Below are 20,264 nucleotides of genomic sequence, written 5' to 3' on the forward strand. Positions count from 1 at the left end.
AGAGATAGAGAGAGAGATATAGACATATGTTTGTTTTATAATGTATTATTAAACAGAAATCCCTATTCAATCATACTGTATGTAATAAAATACACTCAGTCTCTCTCACCAGAAACTATGGGAAAAATTTTTATATATATATATATATATATATATATATATATATATATAAATATATATATATATATTTATAAATATTGAATGCATGACATGTAAAATGTTGACCTATTTAGACGCATTGATGCGTCATGACGTCATGCGAAGCCACCGGAAGAGTGAGTTATGTGTCCCTGCCCCGGCAGCTCAGTCAATCCAACCTGAAGAGAGGGCGAGTCTACGGCTAAAAATATAACTGCTAACACAAGATGGCCGGTTTGCCTCGTAGGATTATAAAGGTACACCTGACAGTGGACAACTCTTATATTATATGTATGATGAGCTAATGTTTAGGTTTCGCAAAGTTATGTTAGTGTTATTCTGGATGTTAAAATACCACCATCTGGCGTCTAGTCCTCTTGTTAGCACAGTTAGCTCCCGTTTAGCTCACCCTCGCTTGAATGCAAGTGTTTTGTTTGCCACTTCCGTTTACTCCCTTCTGCTCAGTGAGCGATTTTAAACTCGCGCTAGCTTCTTGTTGATCTCGGTGTTTCTGACGTGCCATTTTCCTTCTTGATGTCGTTCATCGGCTATTAATTCCAGCTTGTCCCAGTCGCCATATGAATGAATTTTAAGCTAGGCTAGGTGGCTTTAGCTGCTGCACATGCCTAAAACGCTGCCTCTAAAACACTCCAGAATGCCTTCAGTGTGGAGCATGTGTTGCTCGTACTTTTCCACGTAACGAACCTTGAAATTAAACCGTTTTAAACCGTTTTGCGGGTCACCACAGTCTCCTTGGACCGGGCCCGACTGTGGGCGCGATCAGCCTCTTCCGCCCCACGAGCCGCAGGTTGAGCAGGTTTGTGCACCCTGCAATGCGAGACCACGTCCCGGCTAATTCTTTAGGATTCTGCGTTTTATTTCCCAGTCACGACAACGGAAGCCATTTCATTTTTATACCCCCCCCTTAAAAAAAAAAGTATTTTTCCTGGTAATCTTAGATTCTCGAGTGCACCTGCCCGTTGTAAAATGTAGTCATAAGAAAGTAGCTCGCATCCGTTTTTTAACTGCTAATATAAATCAAAACTGTTTTTATTACATTACTGGTAACATGTGCTGCCTACCAGAATCTAATAGAAAATTTCAGACAAGTTGAATAAAATAGATCAGAGTAAAAAGGCATCTATGTTCAACGTAAAAGCAATATCTGTTTGTGGCCTCTCTTACTATAATAATTACTAACAAACTGCTCAACCACATCATCTAAATTACTTTATATTCATCTAAAGGCACATGGAGTTAAATCTGTTGATTTTTATTACTCCATGATCTGAACTTGACACCATATTTGATAGAAACATTGTAATTTTTACAAGCATATTTACAGTTTGCATCCACTTTTGATGTCATTTAAACAGTACTCGCTTTATCTCAAGGTGCATAAATAGTAGCCTATGACGGACTGTTTCGATGAGCGTCCCTCTGCGTTTTTCACAAATCTAGTAGAAAAGCCAAACACTACTTGCTGTGGGCACATTTTGGTTTGAAGCCAGATAAAGCAGGCGAGCTTATACTGTAATTGAGCGCACCTGAAAATAAGCCGCGCCCACTAAATTTAAAAAGGAAGTTAAAATTTTACATAAATAGGCCGCACTTGTCTATAATCTGTTGGTGTTCACGTTGTTATGAGATATTTACTTTTAATTAAATACGTACTGGTAACGCGCACAAATATAGTGATTTTTACTTTCCTTCTTTTTTTTTTTTTTTGCATTTTCTGAACAGTGCACCGCTGATTAAAAGAAATACAGTAGTCTACCAGGAAGTCATTGGGCAGCTATGTGCGCGCCTGGGTGTGACGAAGCTAAATGTTTTGGTGGCATGAAGCTCGTTAGCTTATCAATTAACCGCAGCATTGTTCAAAACGTGTGGGGGAAAAAGTAGCGGCTTATAGTCTGGAATTTACGGTAGTTTGTTGACTGGGCAAATGTAATTGTTAGAAGCGATTTTACGACCAATATACAACTAAAAGCAACTTTAAAACAATTATTACATTTATTGAGTATTATAGAAGCTTTTTGAGTCTATTTGTAAACCATATATTTAGTTGTGCAATGGGTAATTTAAAGTAATTCTAAATACTTGTAGGTTCCCAGGTGTTTTTTGTTTTACTCAATGGACAGGTATGTGCTGTGACAAGTTAGGTGTTGCACAGTGTGTGAGAAGTCCCAGCTCTCAGTTACCTGTTTGTTTGTTTGTTAAACACCAGCTAGTGGAATGTTGTCTTGTCAGTATGCGTGAAAAGAGCGCGTGGTCTCAACCATTTCCTGCTCTAAAGTCTTAACCTGCAGGCACTCCCCACCACACACGCATTCCTTTCCACAGCTGTTTTCAAATCTAAAAATGTCATCACTGTGATTTTTTTTTATTTTTTATGTTTTCATCACATCCAGGAGACACAGCGGTTGATGGCGGAGCCCGTTCCTGGGATCACAGCTATGCCCGACGACGGGAATGCACGCTACTTCCACGTGGTCATCGCAGGGCCTCAAGACTCTCCTTTTGAAGGAGGAACGTTTAAACTTGAACTATTTCTTCCAGAAGAGTACCCCATGGCAGCTCCCAAAGTGCGATTCATGACCAAAATCTATCACCCCAATGTTGACAAATTGGGAAGAATATGTTTAGACATTTTGAAAGGTAAGATTTAATTTTTTTTTCTTTTTACTATTTTTATTCAAACTGTTTGACTTCGGCTTACTGAACAAAGGCAACAAAGTAGGTTTGTGTCATGCGTTGTAAATATTAGCTGCAGTAAACAAAATCTCACAGCAATAGCAATTTATTAGGTTTTATTTTAGCTCGTTTTGCTTTAACACACGGTGGCTTTTAAAGATGCCAAACTACTTTGTTTGCTTGTGAGAAAACGTTACTTTTTATGTAAATAAATAGACTGTTAAAGCTGCTGTAGTTGTACGTTAAAATGAGCCAACACATTGTTCTAACGGTGCACAGAGCAACTAAATGCATTTTGAGCAAGTTTGATTATTGCTGTCAACTCTGTCCCATCACATCTTGAGCTTAAATGTTACAGTTGCGTTGTTAATTTCTATATTCTGATACTTGCGCCGCTTGAAAACGTCACAGCTGACAAGTCAAATTAATGGGTGGTATTTTTGAAGATACTGGCAGTGAGAGGCAAAAAATAAAAATCCCAGCCACAATGTGGTTGTGGAGTAAAAATGACAGTAATTTGTGGCTTTAAATGAGCTCTATAAAATGTGAAAAATGCAAAGCTTCTAAATATGTTTAATTACACATATTCTTTTTTAGTTTAAGAAAAGAGCTAATGTTTGGATAGAGGTTTATGATTAGCAGTCACTAGTTGATTTGTCTTAAATCATTCATATTTTGAGTTTTTTCTATCTATCAATGACATGTTGCAGGTGGTTGGATACCATCAGATCTTTGTGTTTTCCATCTTTGACCTCTGTTATTTTTGTCTTTTTCCACACCACCTCCTCATAGACAAGTGGTCTCCAGCCCTGCAGATCCGTACAGTGTTGCTATCTATCCAGGCATTATTAAGTGCTCCCAACCCAGATGATCCCCTGGCAAACGATGTCGCAGAGCAGTGGAAGAAGAACGAAAGCCATGCCATCGAGACAGGTCAGCAGGAATTGTTCGATTTTCATTTTTAAAGTGCTCAGGATGGAGCGAGGCGAACTGCACCGCAGCGGCTTCAGGTTGTCGCAGATTTCCAGTAGGAGAGATGGACAGATGGCTGCAAACATTAGCCAAGTTCTCTTGAAATTCCTCCCACATTGCAAATGATCCAACAGTTAACGATGGGTTTTCTGGTGGTAAGGAAGTACTTTGCTGTCGAGTCTCAACAGCTTTGAAAGATGGACACGCTTTTTGGAGCTTAATTTGACTCCTAATGAAAGAAGCTAACCTGGAAGTGAAGTGGCGATGTAACAGGGATTTGGTGTTCGTCACTGTTGAGCAGGCATCACTCCGGGGAAAGTATAATTCAGCTGCTGTGTCAGTTTCAGTACATAGAGGCGTTAAAATTGCCGCTTCATAAATAAGTTTGATTTATCAAACTTTCAGCACAATTCATGAATACAGTAGTCCCTCGTTTATCACAGGGGTTACGTTCTGGACCCCCTGCAATAAGTGAAAAATCACTGAGTAGGAATACTGTATTTATTTTAGTATTTATATATATTTTAAGGCTTTCTAAACCCTTCCCACACTTTTACAATGTTCTGAACTTTTAAACCTATGTAATTTTAACAACATACATATATGTACTGCTCGGTACACAACGGTCCCGATCGAGTCCAAATCCGAATGAAAAGATGTCCCAGTGAGGTCCGGAGAAAACACCAGACCTCCAAGCAACACCTCCCCACTGGAGAGGCTCCCTGGGCCCTGGCAAGAAGCGCTTGGATTGACAGATGATGCTGGAAGTTCGGTTCTGGTCCAATTCCCGGTCGGTTCCGTACGGCTCTCTGCATCCACTGAGCACCGACGTCACTGTGAATAAGGACCGAACTTTTTCAGATCGGATCAAAACTTTCCATTCCTTTCAGCAGAAAGCAATGGCTGGAAGCACTGTTGGGGCTTCTGGGAAATGCAGTCCTTTTGACTGGCGATACAGTGTAGGCTTATTGAGAGAAAACTACAAAATGGCAACACCTGTCCAAAGTATTTTTTTTCCATTAACTTTTTACTGTATCCAGTACTGTCCCAATCATGAGTAATATTTAAATTGACAATTGCGACTCGTATACAATCCTTTTATTTTTTCCTTCTCATGTACAGTCTTACTTTGAAAAACCGCAAAAGAGTGAGTCCGCAAAAGTCAAACCGCGAAGTAGCGAGGGACTATCGGTTTCGATTCAGTTTATTTATATAGCGCCAAGTCACAGCAGTATTATTCCAACATTTGGGATGTGAGGGGGTCTCCAACAAAGATTTGAAATGTAAATGATGTCGTCCTCTGTTCAAATGTTTTCCTACCTGAGGCCACAGGCTGAGCCGAATGAGTTACGCTTCCTCTTCCAATTCTTGGTTAATTGTCTTCACTCAAATCTTGTGATCTTATTTGTGATGCAGTTCGACAGCTGAACAGCTGATGCCGATCAAATAGGCAGTCAGGACACAATGAGTTGGCTTCTCCTTTTTTTTCCCATTGCAAAATAAATAATTTTAGTTTTTTTAAGAAATCAAGAAGGCGTGAATGAAGTCATGCTGATAATGATGCAGCCAATGTTGAGTCACTTTGTTTTAAGCAACTTTATTTTTTTTTTTTACTTGTCACAAAATCTAGATGTGAAACAACTTCCGTAAAAAATAGTTTCTACAGCAGGAATCTACGGCAACTCTACAAGGACAAACGGCACCGCCCAGCAACTACTCTGCTGACTTCCAATGGCAGCGCAGATGAACAAAATTAAATTTTGACATTTGAAAATCAACTCTGAATCAGTGTTGCATCTATCCCATCTCTAATAATAATAATCCTTAATCAATGTTTATATGTTTCTCTGTGTGCAGAACAGGAAAGCTGGTTTATAAGAAAAACACCTTTAAGTCGTTTAAATGTTTGTTTGATTTTAAACAATGCACTTTCACTTTTCCAAACACCAACTTCATCTCTTGGTAACAAAACGACCAACTTAAAGCTGTCGAGTTGGAAATCTATTGGATTTAAAGGTGTCGATTTTTTTTTTAATTAAAGGCTTTGTTAGCGTGACACTTTTGGAAAAACTAAACAAAATATTTACTGTCATGTAGAGTTATTGAGCGTAAAAAAATCCGACCCGGCCCGTAGCCATTTTTTTTCAGACCCCGGCCTGACCAATTAACTGTAATTACAGGTCTGAACCCTGGGAAAAATAATTATTAAGCTTTTACTGCTTTTGTAAGCAAATCAGTTTCACGTGATGGCTTTAAAAACAGATTTCAAAGAAAGGAAGATATAAGATTTCTTGTTTATTAACAAGTCACCTAATTAATAACATACAAAACGAATAGCCTAAAAAAATCAACTCTAAAGAAAAGCTATTAACAGATGAACAAAAATGTTTTGAGAGCAAAATTATTTGGAAAAATATAAAACAAGTCTATTTTAATTGAACTCGCTTTGGCTTTTGCAGCTATGCTGCAACTTTACTGCATATGACAGCACAGCCGATGATCCGGTGATCCATCTGAAGCTTAACACAACTTCTTTTAATTTTTTTTAACATCTTTCAACCGGCTGGTCAGCGAATGCGCGCAGCCGATGATCCAGTTGTCCATCTGAAGCTTAACGTAAGTTTTTTTTAACGTCTTTCAACCAGCTGGTCAGCGGACGCGCACGGCCGATGATCCATTGTCCCTCTGCAGCTTAACATAACTTTTTTCACCTCTTTCAACCGGCTGGTCGGACCAGAGCGTGCACCTGACATAAGCAGGTTTCACTGTGCTGGCTTTGTAGAGTGAGTTCTCCTGTTTTTAGCTTTTGGTTAATACTTTCCAGCTCCATTATGTCACTTGTTGTAGGTCAATTGCAAATCCTCAGATGTGTGATAAGAGCAAAGGGCGGGCGGGGTCACATGCTCAATTAAAACCGTATCAAAAGCCCGAGCCTCACCTGGCCGGAATTTCGGTCTCGGGCCAGAAATGGTAACTCTAGTGTCATTAAAAATCTTGGGGCAAAAATAAAAATTTTTGTCCCGTGAGCCAGCCTGTTTGTCCTCTGCATCACTGATCACCTGTTTACCGTTTGATCGATTCGTAAACATCGTAACTTTTCTGTTGTTTCTCCCACAGCCCGAACATGGACCAGGCTGTACGCAAGCAACACTGAAGTATAGAAGAAGCGAGCAGAGGCGACTGAATGTGATCTACAAAATGTACTCCTATTCTGTCAACATTTGAATTTAACGGACACACAAGAAAAAAAAAAAAAGAAATAAGTCCAAATCTGTTTGAAAGAAATGACGAGATTTACTGTTGCAGACTTTTGGGTGACTTATTTTCCTCTTAAAATGCGTTAAATGTGTGTTAGCCTTGCCGTCGTCATCTTTTTTTTTTTTTTTTTTTTTCTTCTTTTCATATTTTTTTTGTGTTGCTATTTAAATGTGAGGTGGAAAACCTCCCCCACGTCTGTGTCCTGATTTAGGCACCGACTGGTACGTTTCGCAAAATCTTCATGCATTAAAGCTTTCTGTCTTTTAACAAATACATTATTTGTCGCCACATCTGTACGTCTTTTTGTTCAACATGGCCAGTTGTGTTTAAAAACAAAACTTTCCACCGCCACTTAAGTTACAAAAATGGTACCATTTTCCTCATATTGGATCATAAAGGCAAAAAGATTTCACTCTGTGGATGTTTCACGAAGCACAGAAGCAAAACAGACACTTAATACTGAACTCATGAACAGATATTAGTAAAACCTGACGTGATGGTGAGGCTAAGTGAGTCCACGGAGGGCAAAAAGAGCTCCAAATGAGCTTACATTGAGAAGTTTTGTGCTAAATGTGAAAAAGATTTGGGATTTATTTGTAATCATACGATCTGAGGAGGTTCTTACTGTTAATAAAAAAAAAATTAGAATGTCCTTAAAGTAACTGTTGGATTCGATGGAGGAGCCCGAATAACTGAAGATGCGCAGGACTTGTCAGTAAGATGAAACGTAATAATATCTTAACGATTTAGGTTAGAAAAGCAGATTCTTGTCGGATAAAGCTGTAAGGAGGATTAAAAATTACTGAATAGATTTCATGTAAGAACGAGTGCACTTGTAGCTATATTTATATCACGAGTTTCCACTTTGCTTTTTTCATATGTAGTCACTGACTAGAACAGCTTGCAGAGGGTGAGCCGAGTACTTCCACTCCATTAAAATGTAATTTCCAACACTTTCAGAACAAATCTGAATCCATTCATATGTTGAAAGTGTCCTTTTTTAAAGCAAAGTTCATGTTTTTTTTTTTCTTTCATTTAGATATTTTTAACCATCTGTCCGTGTCATTTTTTTATTTTGAGCATTACGTTTGAACCGGCGAACACCGGAACCAGTCTATCGGAACAGTTTTAGTCAGGTCGTGGTTGTTGGGTGCTTTTTTTTTTTTTTTTTTTTTTTAGTTTTTGCTGTTAGTTATAAAGTCGTCTAAAGTGCTTTTGACCTTTTTATTAATAATGATGCGCTGATTATGCAAGTGGATTTGAACGGTCCCAAAGGAGGAGATAAGCTCATTGTGATGGTGAAATACAGTGATATTGCAAATAAAACATTTAAAGTTAAAAGTCCTGGTTGGTTTTGTATTGGCTGGAGTGACCTTGCATCAAATTCTGGACTATGATGTGTAGAAATACTTAATTTAAAAATATAATTCCCCCTCAGTAAGACTAAATTTAGGTGAAGAGGTCATATTTGTGGCTTATTACTGGAAAGTTGCGTCGTTTATTGTAGCCCTCTTAAGTTAAACACTGCAATTCGGTTTTTGCTTAAATTTTTTTCCTACATCTGCTTTACTACTGCTGCATTTGTCCAAGCCTGACATTTTCAATCTTGGCCTAAAACCTGGTAAATTTGTTTCCCAAAAGGACTTGACAGTAAACTGAAAATAAATAACGGTTGAAACGCTTGCAGATCAAAACATTGAGATCCAACTGATAAATCGTCTCGTTATGCGTGGGTTTGTCGATATCCGTATATTTGCATACATGGCTCTTCAAACACCCTGTAAATAAAGTGAGTTCAGTAAGTAAGAGTCTGTTATTTTTTATGATTTGTGTTTTCAAGCTTGAAATAGTGAATCTAAGATATATTTTGTGCAGGGTGACAGTGCCATAAATGACTTTTGTGATCAAGGTTTTGCACTTTAAGGTTTAATTTAAATGCTGGCACAGCTTTATCTTTCATAAACTTTTTTTTTGACACATTTTAAAATAGCCCAAAGAGTGCTGTGTTTGAGATTTTTCATGCAGTTGTTCACTTTGAATGTGTTGTAGTACCGAGTTTGTTCACTAGAGGGAGCCATATAAAATTCACAAGTATTTAAAACGTTGCAGCGCCTGTAATTCTTAATATGAATAGTACAGCAAAAAGTAGGTCCATGGTTGTTTTCTTAGGATTAACTTAGAAGATAAAAAAGGATATTCATGCCAATATAGACACATTTAAAAAAAAATTTCAAATACTTTTTGTTTTTATGATTAACCACTGTCATGATCAATGTTCATGCTGGTTATTTCATATTTTGGAGAAGTGTAGAACGGCCTCTGCACCAAATCTGCCAGGAGAAAAACACTAAAATTGGCTTGTTTTTGCCTAAACACAATATTTAATTATTTAGTTTTGTTGTTCTTGAGTTGAGTGATTGACAGGCGTTAGGCCACACCTCCTTGATTAGCTTTCACCCAATCAGCGTGTACGTAATGTGACGTTCCTCCGGCGCTTGTTTGCGGCGCGAACCGAGTTTTAGCATACATTACAGCGTTTTAATCTACTTTCTCGTCGTTTTTTTAGCAATTTTATTTTATTTTTGAGGAAAGTGGAAGTAAAGAGGGGCCGGACAAATAATATTCAAACAGACAAACGAACACATGTAGCTTTTGTATACATCTATGTAACTTGGTTTTAGCAAAAGGACCACAAGCTAACAGTGTTAGCTTTGTTTTCACCCTGTCCTGTGATCTTCAGAAAGGTAAGATGAGCAGTGTGGATCTTTTTCAGAGAGCTTCAATATTTTATTTATTAAGATTTTTTTAGCACTTGCTGAGACTTTTGTTGCGCGGGAATTCATCTTGAAATCACCCAATTTCACTGAAGGACATGAACTTTTTTTGTGTTAACTCAAAAAAGCCAAATCGTTTATTTTTGACCCAGAATTCTTTGTCTTTTAATAAAGCATTTATTAACCTGTTTTGATTAATGTCAAAAAGTTTGGTGCAGTGTGCTCCAAATCAGTTATGCAAGTTAAAGCCACTGATAACATACAATTCTGAAATGCAGGTATGCGCTGAATGTAAACAAAACATTTATCTGCATACTTCTACTAACAGTTATGAGTAGAAATACTCGTCAATACATAAAAGTCGTCAAACCTCTTTGTCCCAAATGACTCTTTCACCATTGTTGGCTTCGTTGACCAATTTTCAGTCCCTTCGGCTGTTTCTGTATGCAAACAAACACGTGGTAGCTTGAATCCTGTCACATGTTTTGCTTAAAAGCATTTTAATTTAAGGACACATTAACAATCAGTATGAAAAAGAATAATGTGCAGATTTAGATTTTTTTACTAAAATATTTTTTGACTGGTATTCCAGTGAGTAAATAACAATTGTAGTTCCAAACCATAAATGAGAAAGTGGGAGTATCTCAGTTTTGACTCAAAATGATGACTCTGTTAATGAGGCATGGTGAATTCTCTGGTTAAGTTAAACATCCAAGAAATGAAACGTTGCTTGGTGAAAACATTCGCTTAATGAGCCACGCTTCCTGTCAGGTACGACCACAGAGTTAAATGAGACAACTACAACCCACTTGGTATATTTTTATGTTTGTGGACATCAGCCTCATTTATTAAATCCTGAAAACGTACTCGGTGACCTCACTGCTTTTGTTATGAACACTTTTTACAACAAAGACAGGTTGGCAATAAAAATCCTGTCGCAGAAGAACAATTAGGACCGTCTGTCTCTGTATGATGGGTCTAATGCTTTTCCTCTTGCAATTAGCTGGAACTCAACCCGGTAATTGTGACATTTGAGTGACAATAAAACAAGTTTTGAAATTGTTTTTTTTTAAAGTCCCTCTTTAGCTACATGTTGTACAAACTCAAAAGCTTAGAGAAATAATTCAACCATTCGTTGTCACTTCAACAAAGAATTCAAACATGGTTAAACTCACGTGTGGATAAAACAAATTCTATTGAACTTGGTCAGTATTTGCTCAGTTTTAAGCTTTAAGGATCCGAGCAGAACCTCTCACATTTGATTTAATTGAACAATTCTACTGTCTATATTTTTATAAATTAACAGGTTTGCTTGCAAGAAAATCTGTTGCAAACCATTAGTGTTGCATCCTCCAGGTGGTGCTGAGGAGTTTTGCAAAGTTCTTCTTTTCAGTTTTCTCCACTTTTATCAAATAGGATTCGTCCAGTTGAGATATTTACTTGTGAAAGTAAAGTGGTTTTGGAAACACTGATGATTTTTTTCCCCTCTTCTTATGAATTTCATGTTCCGCGCTGGCCTGTAATATCAAAACAGAAAAGGTTGGTCAATGTTTTACTCTAAAATCTTTATTTATATGACGACCAGTTCGATATGCAGCCGTTCTTTAGAGTGGAGTTGCAGGAAACAATTCCCCGTTATCTGTAATATCTGAGCAAACATTAACAGCACATTGTCTCTGAAAAGGCTTTGTTGTTGCATCACTCGTTTCAGTCTTTGTCAGTCATTGACACACAGCAAACTCATAAATATGAAGCCGGTTTTTATGATTTTTTTATTTATATATTAACTTTTCTTTAACCCGGCAAATTCCACTGAGCTCACAGGAAGGCCTGGGCCTGAAGCGAGCCTAATGATGACAAGTTGTTTTGTCAAAAGAGGTTTATTTAAAGACGGCAACGTAGTCTCTTGACATGTCAAACTGAGCTTTGTGACACAAAAATGTCCAGTTTTTGTTCAAAGATAAAATATTTAGTTTTTACTATCGGGTTCCAGACATTGACCTTATGACCTTTGAAATAAAGACCCGTTTTAGTATCTAATCGTGTAAATGCTGAGTCAGCATTGACTCAATTGTCGTCTTTTTTGTAATTTCTTTTGTACATATTTTACTATAAAATGCTTTTTTAACCTTTCATACGTTAAATCATTTAACTTGATTAATGATAGTGCTATGAGTGTTTTTTTACTTTTATCCTTAAAAAAATATTTAACTTAAAAAAACAAAAGCCAATATTCTTCTTACAAATGCATTGAGATCACCACAATTCCTTCAAGTATTTTAATTGAAATCTGTTGCATACCTGCTCTATATTAGATTTAAGCTACTTTTAGCTACCATTCAGCTACTTTTTGATTTTAGCTACAGTTTTTGCTTATTTTAGCAGCTGTTTAGCCTTATCATGTTTTACTACTCTTGGCTTGTAGATGAGCTAATTTTTAGCAGCTGTTTTACTACTTGTACAAACTTTTAGCTGATTTTACCTTTAGAATCTGTTTAGCAACTTTTAGCTACTGTTTTGCTAATATTAGAATCTGTTTTGCAACTTTTAACTACAGTTTTGCTAATACTAGAATCCGTTTTTTTTACTTTTAGCTACAGTTTTGCTAATATTAGCATCTGTTTTACAAACTTTAGCTACTGTTTTGCAAATATTAGCATCTGTTTTGCAAATTTAGCTATATTGTGCTAATATTGGCATCTGTTTTGCAACTTTTAGCTCCTCTTTTGCTATTATTAGCATATTTTGCAAACTTAGCTTCTGTTTTGCTAATATTAGCATCTGTTTTGCAGCTTTTAGCTACTGTTTTGCTAATTTTAACCCCTGGTTTTGCTACTTTTGACTAACTCAGCTAATTTTAGGTACTGTTTTTTAATTTTAGCGTCAACATCTATTTTGCTTTCATAGTTTTGGCACATGTTTAGTTAAATTTAGCCTCTGTTTGACTAATTAGAGGTACTGTTTTGCTACTCTTCTCCTACTTATAGTTGTTGATTTATTTTAGCTTTAACATGTGTTTTGCTATCTTAGCTTTTTAATGTTTTGCTTATTTAATCCAGAATGTCTACCAAACAATCTGTTTATATCCTAGCTGCTTTGTACCACTGCTAAAACAGTGCCAGGACACGTTCACTACCAAGCACGTGGCAACAGCAGCAATAAAAATACCCATGCATCCACACACACGTCATTCTGCGGGCCTTGAATCCCGTGTCATTTATCCAGGACAATACAGAGCCACGGTGCGACCGCAGAGCCAGCATCCTAAACATAGGCCGTCTCCTCTGACACACCAGATCATCTCTTGCTGTGACTGCTGACTGCAGGTGAAAACACCCTCATCACATGCTGCTGAGGAGAAACTGTAAGCGAGAACAGACTTCCTGTTGTGACTGGAGCTCCCCGGGAGCCGTTAACGGAAACCCCAACCATTTCTGGGTGGATAAACGGGGGCGTTTTGTTTTTTTTGCCCGTAGATTGATTGTCTGCTCCGAAACCTGACGGTTTTGTTTGAGCACCACTTGTTTTCCCCGTCTTCTCTTTGTTGTTTAACCTCTTTTTCTTTTTACAAATCCCTTTCTCATCTCCTTTCATTTAACTTCCATTCTCTCTCTATCCCACTGCAGAAAAAGTGAAGAGGGACTGCAGTCTGAACCGCCTCACCTCAGCCCCCCTCCACGTTACATAACCACCCTGATTATCCCCCCATGCGTGAAAACAAAATTCAGCAGAAGCCAAAAGGGAATCCCTCCATTTTGGGCGCAGCAGGTACCCAGAAACACACACAGCCGTTCAATATTTCAGGAGATTTAGAGTTATACAATCCAGCTGCAGTGGAATTTTGCTGCAGGCAAGGATTTCTTTCTCTTTTTTTTTTAGCTGTTTTTAAACATCAAGCACCATCCTTTCATTTTTTTTTTTACTTTTCCTTTCAGGCCTCTCAGCTCTTTAACCTCTTGAGCAAGAGGCTGCTGACGTATGTTTTATTCTCTGCTTAAGACATGTCTCGCATCGCTGCTGAAATGGTCAAACATAAGTAAGCTGATCATATTAAGCACATCTTTTTGTGCTTTCTAAGAAAGAGTGCCTTCTACTTATGAGCTAATATATAAACATCAAATGTAGTTTTTCTTCCAAACTGATTATAAAAAAGGGAAAAATATCACAAACTAGCATTAAGATATCCCTGAAAATGAGAGACTTTTAAAATCTATAGTATATAAGACGGGGTGTGTTGTCCTTTTATAGCTTACTGTGGTGGCATTGTTAGTTTAAAGCCTAGCAATCCTTGAAGGAATGCACGTCAGCTGCCATCTAAAGACTTTCTGCAAGTTTCATTAAAAATCATCCCGTTGCTCATGAAATATTTTCATAACTTGACAGTGGGAGAAAATTATGAAAAATACATTTTCATAGATGCAGTCGTTCAAAAACTCATAAATCCGTACAGCAACATTGTTAGAGCTTCGCTGTCATATTTACAGCCTCGTGTTTGTGTTCGTGCAAGGTGACATCATGGATTCCTCTTCGGTTCCTGAGGTTTTCATCCTTGGTGAGAACAAAATGTCCTGCGCCATCCTTCTGCTTCTCTATATATAACAACACTGCAGACAAGGACACAGGAGCAGATTTCTGCACATGTGTGTCTTTAAATGCTCACACGGGCTCATGAACCAAGTAGAAACGTGCTTTGGACTAGTAAATATTGCACTTAAGCTTCCAGAGGCATGCTCTAATAACACGATGGTTTGAGCCGGTGTAAAGGCTGAAATCTGTCTTCGTCTTTGCAACTCATTGTTGCAATATTGATGGAACTATAAGGGTCGTTGTTGTTGACGAGGTTCGACTGATCGCTTTCCGAGCGCGGACCTTGTCACACACAGCCAGGGTCCTGCTGGCAGCCTCACCAAGTAGTATTTTATGGAAATAATTAACCCCCTTCATTCAATGACTCTCCGAGCACGGCAGCCGTCTGACTTGTAAACAAACGCACAACGGTGCATCAGAGGGAGTCGTGCTGACGATGCTGATCAATAACCTGTCAAACCGTTGGCTGATGGGCGGCTTTAACACTCAACAGTTGTGATTTGATTGTCCTTAGTGGACAATTAGATTATCAAGTAATCAGTAGTGGAGCAGAAGCTTCTGATTGGTCAAATGCACATTCTGAGGTTCGGTACCATCAATTCCCGCTTTGAAAATCCCTGACTGAGTTGTTAAAACCTTGGCTAGAGTTTTCCTTTGATCTGTTTCAAAATCGGCCACTTTCACTCTTTGGACTGAAGGCTGAGCGTTATCACGTTTTTGTCGTGTTGCAGACATGTTGACCCACGACCTTTGACTCTGTGCACGAGGTGATAAGGGAGAGAAAATTTCCATCGGCGTTTCGAGGAGAGTGAACCTAAAATGATGAAACAAAACTGGACGGGCGTTAACGTGTTGTGATTGTCGAAGCTTATAAAACACACTTTGATGTATAAACCGTATCAGAATTGTAAAGCTCATTAAAACTGTTCATTATAGTCGCCGTGGTAACCACGCATTTGTGTCTGTCACTCCCTGGCTTCCAAGTTAATGAGAGGCAAACTTATAAAGACTTAAACAGTCTTTGTGCAAAAACTATAAGTCGGATCTTTATTCTTTAACTTTGTTAACTATAAAAGTAGGGATGCACGATATTGGATTTTTGGCTGCTATCTGATATGTTACAACTTATTTGGCCGATACCAATACCAATATTTTTTCCCTAGATCTAGTTTCAGAGACTACATAGCTTTCTCAGCTGTGGAATTAAAACACTACATTATTGTTCATGGTCTTTGTCGGTTTGGTTGCTACCAAATGCAGATGCCAAAAAGGAGCTGATAATGATGCAACACTTCAACTTGGATTATGTTTAATGTCAAATTTATTCAAGACATTTACTCTCTCTAACACATTGACAACATTCGAACAGTGCAAATTTGTACATTTTCACAAATTTAAACTCAACGACGCGCGTGAGGTCATGACATTGTGCTGGCGCTGCAGACATCCATGTCACTGGGTTGTCAAACAAAAACGGCACCATATAGGCTACATGTGTTTATATCGGTGAGTTATTTTGATGGAGTGGCCGATGTGTGATATTTAACTTTATCGCAAATATTGTCCGATACCATGCCGATAATATCGCGCATCCCTAGATAAAAGTGTTGCAGAATTTGCACAAGATTAGAAACTGGTAGACGGCTCAAAAAATCTGTTGAAACATTGTAGAAAAATCTGTAAAAATCATCAAACTTGAGCTGCGTTTGTGCGAAAACCATCAAATATTTGAAAGGGGTCAGCTCCAACGTGTAAAGTCCAACTTCCTGTGACCCGTTTAAACTCTGAACCATGTTTGGTTTAAGAGCTGCCCGAGCTATGAGCTTCAAAGGAGGCTGGGTCTCATGTGTTTCACTGATTTTTATCATTTTTTTCCTCTAATTTTAGTCCACGTTGTGCAGCACATCGACCAAAATTCATCGCACACTATTGCTGATCGAGCCACGAATTTTAGCTTAAGTGCACTTTTACATGAAATCTGAACTGTCCTGTGAGGTTTTTGTAGCAGACTCTTAAACATCCTCACTGTTCCACCTCCTCAGAGATAGAAATAAATATATATATAGATGATTATTTACCTGGATCATCTCAATAAACATGAGCAAATCTCCAGCTTTGGCACGATTGTGCTGCCAAATGCAGCATGTTCTCATTACGGTCCCTGAGTAGAACCTAAACATTTGACCTGCAGCTGCCAACGAGCACAAAAAGCAGCGATACAGCAGTCCAACCCCTCCTGTCCGTCTGTATTCAGGTCACCGTTTCTTGCATAACGACTCATACATAAAACAGCACCACGCCTCAGGGAAAGGATGAAGATAAGACGATAGATGTTCAGAGAACATCCACGCTGGGGGAATTTGTTGCTGCAGTCTGAGTACGCTTCATGTCATGCTCCGACGCAGCGCGTTCACTGAAACAGTCAGATAAAACTTTGTTTTTTTTTTTATCCTTGACGTGTTAGGAGTTCATCGAGTCGTTCTCAGAGGAGGCTGCCTGAGTTTTACTACTGCTTAAAGAATGAGCAGAGATAAAGAAGAAAAATATTCATGATGACTCAGACTCTTAACACTTTATGCTTTATGATTTCACTATAAGTTTCTCAAAAGTCTAGAGAAAACTGATCAAATAAAACCACAACAAAAGAAAATACTCATGTAACAGTCACTCAATGTAAAATGTATACAAGACAAAACCTTGTAGTGCCCGTATTGTTTTTTTTTTTGTTGTTTTTTTTTCTGAAATTTTATGCAAACACACAACAAATAGCTACCATATTTTTTGCCGTATAGGTCGCACCGTTTTGCATAAATTTCCAAGTCCTGCAACGTATATACAAAAGCGACCAATATACGTTTTCCCCCATATTTATAAACCAATTTTTGGTGGAGATTGACAATTTCATTCGTTCTGACATGGAAAATATTGAACACTACCATTTTCAGGCACTAGAGGGCGCTCCTGTGCACGCTCCCGCGGCTGCCATTTGGCAGCCAATCGATTTTTGGCACAACATCGACTCACGTTTCTGGGTGGTCTACGGTGAAGCATAATAAATTCAATTTATACGGCAAAGTAAGTGACTTATTTATGTTTTTTTCCCACTTTATTAAACAGTTATGGACTGATGCAATTTACAAGGCGGTGCGACGTGTACGGTGGCAAGTACGGTAATTAAACAAGCGATACAAATAAATTAATTTTTTTTTGTCTAAAATGATCAAGTATTACATATTGTCAAAAGGTGAGATTACACAAATCTTTATGATTAGCAGGTCGTCAAACAGAAAGTTTGAATTTGTTTAGTCAGGATGATAATCAGGTATGCGAAGGTGCCCCGTTTTATTCAAGACGTTAAAGATTACAAAATAATTTTTAATGAGCCTTTAGTTTTACTGCTTGTTGGCCCAGACAGCTTGTTATGATCATTCAAACAATTTATTTTACATTAAAATGTGACATAATTAGGTAAAATGACTGGACTTTTGTGCATAAACTATCTCTAAAGACAGAAATTCTCGGTAAAGCTCGTCTCAGTCTTCTGACTTTTCCTTTTGATTGGGATAAAGTAGGATCCTAACCTAATCAGACAAGTCAGTTTGTGAAAGATTGGTTAAAATAGAATAAATTGTTATAGTCGAGTCAAATCCTGACCTCGAGACAATAAAAATAGCTTTTATGTGAAGAAACCCACTTTTAACGTTATAGAAATTAAGCGATTCTGTGTAATCAAAAGTGCTACAAATGTTCAGTGTGGAGGTTCAGGACACATTTGATGCTGCACAATGGCCCGTACTTAAAAATGAGAGCAACTGACATTTACTCCTGGACCAGCTGTGCATGAGCTAAACAAAAAGCACGTTAATAGCAAACATCAGGCTTGTTGTCAGTTTTGAACATCGTTAAAACAAATCGAGATGATTTTATCAGCCTCTTGGCTTTTTAGCTCTCTTGTTATGACAGACTTGGTTGTTTTTGTCCACACTGAGGACGTCCAGGAAAAAAGCCGATGTTAATATTTGATGGTCAGTGCAGCAGTTCAGAGGGTTTTTTACATAGTTCATCCAATGTCACTTTATTTACTTCCTGCAGCAGTGAGGGCAAAACAAGGCCTGCCGTCTCACTCATTACCGAAAGCTATTTCAGCTGATTGTTTGTTGCCCCATCATGACGTACTAAAAGCTTTTCTCGGTTTGCGTGTCCCTAGAACACGGTGCACTCTCTTTACACTAAACATGCTCTTTGGTTTTTAACCATTTACTCGTTTCAGACATCCTGAGCCATTCACAAGTCCAGAGTTAGAGTAAAACATGAGTTTTATGTTCTGTAAACCGTCCAAGTTTTCATTTTATTCCAGGATGAAAGTCTGAAAGGCATTTAAAACTTTTGATCAACATTTTTTTTTAAAGAGAACACTAAATTAAAAACACTAACATTTTAGATATCACAGCACTTAATACAACAGCACCAGTGGTGATTCTCATTTTGAGCGGTGCTCAAGTACCCCTAATTTTTAACTTAGCACCCCTGAAAAATTAAGAGACCATCTTTACTATTTTGTAAGGAAACTCAGTTCTCAAACATTAGATTCACCAAAATATTGAATACATTTGGAATAAAAATGGAATAAGTGATGACACTCTTCAACGGGCAGTAAAATCTATATTTTTGTTTGCATGAGTGGAATCCTCAAAGCCTTCTGTCAATCGATCCAGTAGTCATGTCAACAAATGGTGAACTCAATTTTTCAAAAAGTGAAACGCCCCTGAATCCTACCCCCCTGCAGGAGCTGGGGGGTAGGATCTGTGAGAGAAGCGGAGCACTACATCTGTAGCATCTTAGCTAACGCGTCTGTATTGTGCGCCGCAATACAGTTGTCAGCAGTTGTCGACTGAGGGTGGAGGTTACTGTTGGGATGTGTGAGAGCAAAGTGGAGTATGCTCTATTCACACAAGGAGAGCTGTTGGTCAGGCTACTTCTTGTTGCTCTCTAAAATTGATATTGAATCAAGTTTACTTTAGTTGGTAAACGTAGATGTTTAACAACCCGTTAAAATTCACCAGAATGCAGGAAATGGCATCTACCTTATTCAGAATTTTCTGGGGGAGGACCACCAGAACCCCCACCAGTGTCCCTTCTGATGCCAATGCACACTGCGTTGTTCAAGCCAAGAGCCATCGTCAGCACTGGAAGGTTAAGCGCCCCTAAAGGTCAGATTCTAGAATCGCAGCTGAGGTGCACAGTATAAACCCAAATTATTAGAAAAAAATAGAACCACGCTTCAACAAAAAAGTTATTATTTTTTGTTTTGTTCTTTTCATTTGTTGCCTTCTTGGTTTATCTCAAAAACATAAAAATAAGACGTTTAAGAAGGATCCTGAGCACTGATTTTACTCACCGCTGTCCCAGTTTGGTCCCCTCTTCCTCCAGTCCTTATAACAGCTCTTTTATTCCTGAGGTTAAAGTCACTTGTTTGGGCGGACTTCATCTTTTTTGGGTCATCGCGGCTGCAGGGTTCGGTTCCAGACCACGTTCCCACACTCGTTCTCACTGTCTGCCTTTGTTTTTGCTCCTTAAATCCTAATCTTCTCGTGATTATAGAGTGTCTGTGTTTTTGTTCAACCTCAAGGAGACAAAGCCAGCACTCTATATCGCCACTTATTTACAACAGCATTGGTTTATTTTTATTTTTTTTTCCTTCTTAAAGCTTTAATTTTTATTTTGGAGCACTAAACACAACATTGTGTTTTATATATGTCTTAAAGGTAATCTATCTGTCCTTGTGTATCTGAGAAAATCATTCAAAGTGATGTTTATTCCCACTGAGTCGGCATTATCCGC

The 20,264-nt window shown here is 38.1% G+C and overlaps 1 protein-coding gene across 1 annotated transcript; it reads left to right on the forward strand.

Moving 5' to 3' along the window:
- The first annotated feature begins 303 nt into the window (after positions 1–303).
- On the forward strand, positions 304–7,186 carry ube2nb (ubiquitin-conjugating enzyme E2Nb). Its single transcript, XM_037695983.1, has 4 exons — positions 304–395; positions 2,550–2,796; positions 3,625–3,765; positions 6,922–7,186. The coding sequence occupies exons 1-4, from the start codon at positions 366–368 to the stop codon at positions 6,963–6,965; spliced, it is 462 nt and encodes a 153-aa protein (XP_037551911.1). The 5' UTR covers positions 304–365; the 3' UTR covers positions 6,966–7,186.
- Positions 7,187–20,264: the final 13,078 nt, after the last annotated feature.

The sequence above is a fragment of the Nematolebias whitei genome, chromosome 22, assembly GCF_014905685.2.
Source record: "Nematolebias whitei isolate Nwh7 chromosome 22, NemWhi1, whole genome shotgun sequence".
Taxonomy (NCBI): Eukaryota; Metazoa; Chordata; class Actinopteri; order Cyprinodontiformes; family Rivulidae; genus Nematolebias; species Nematolebias whitei.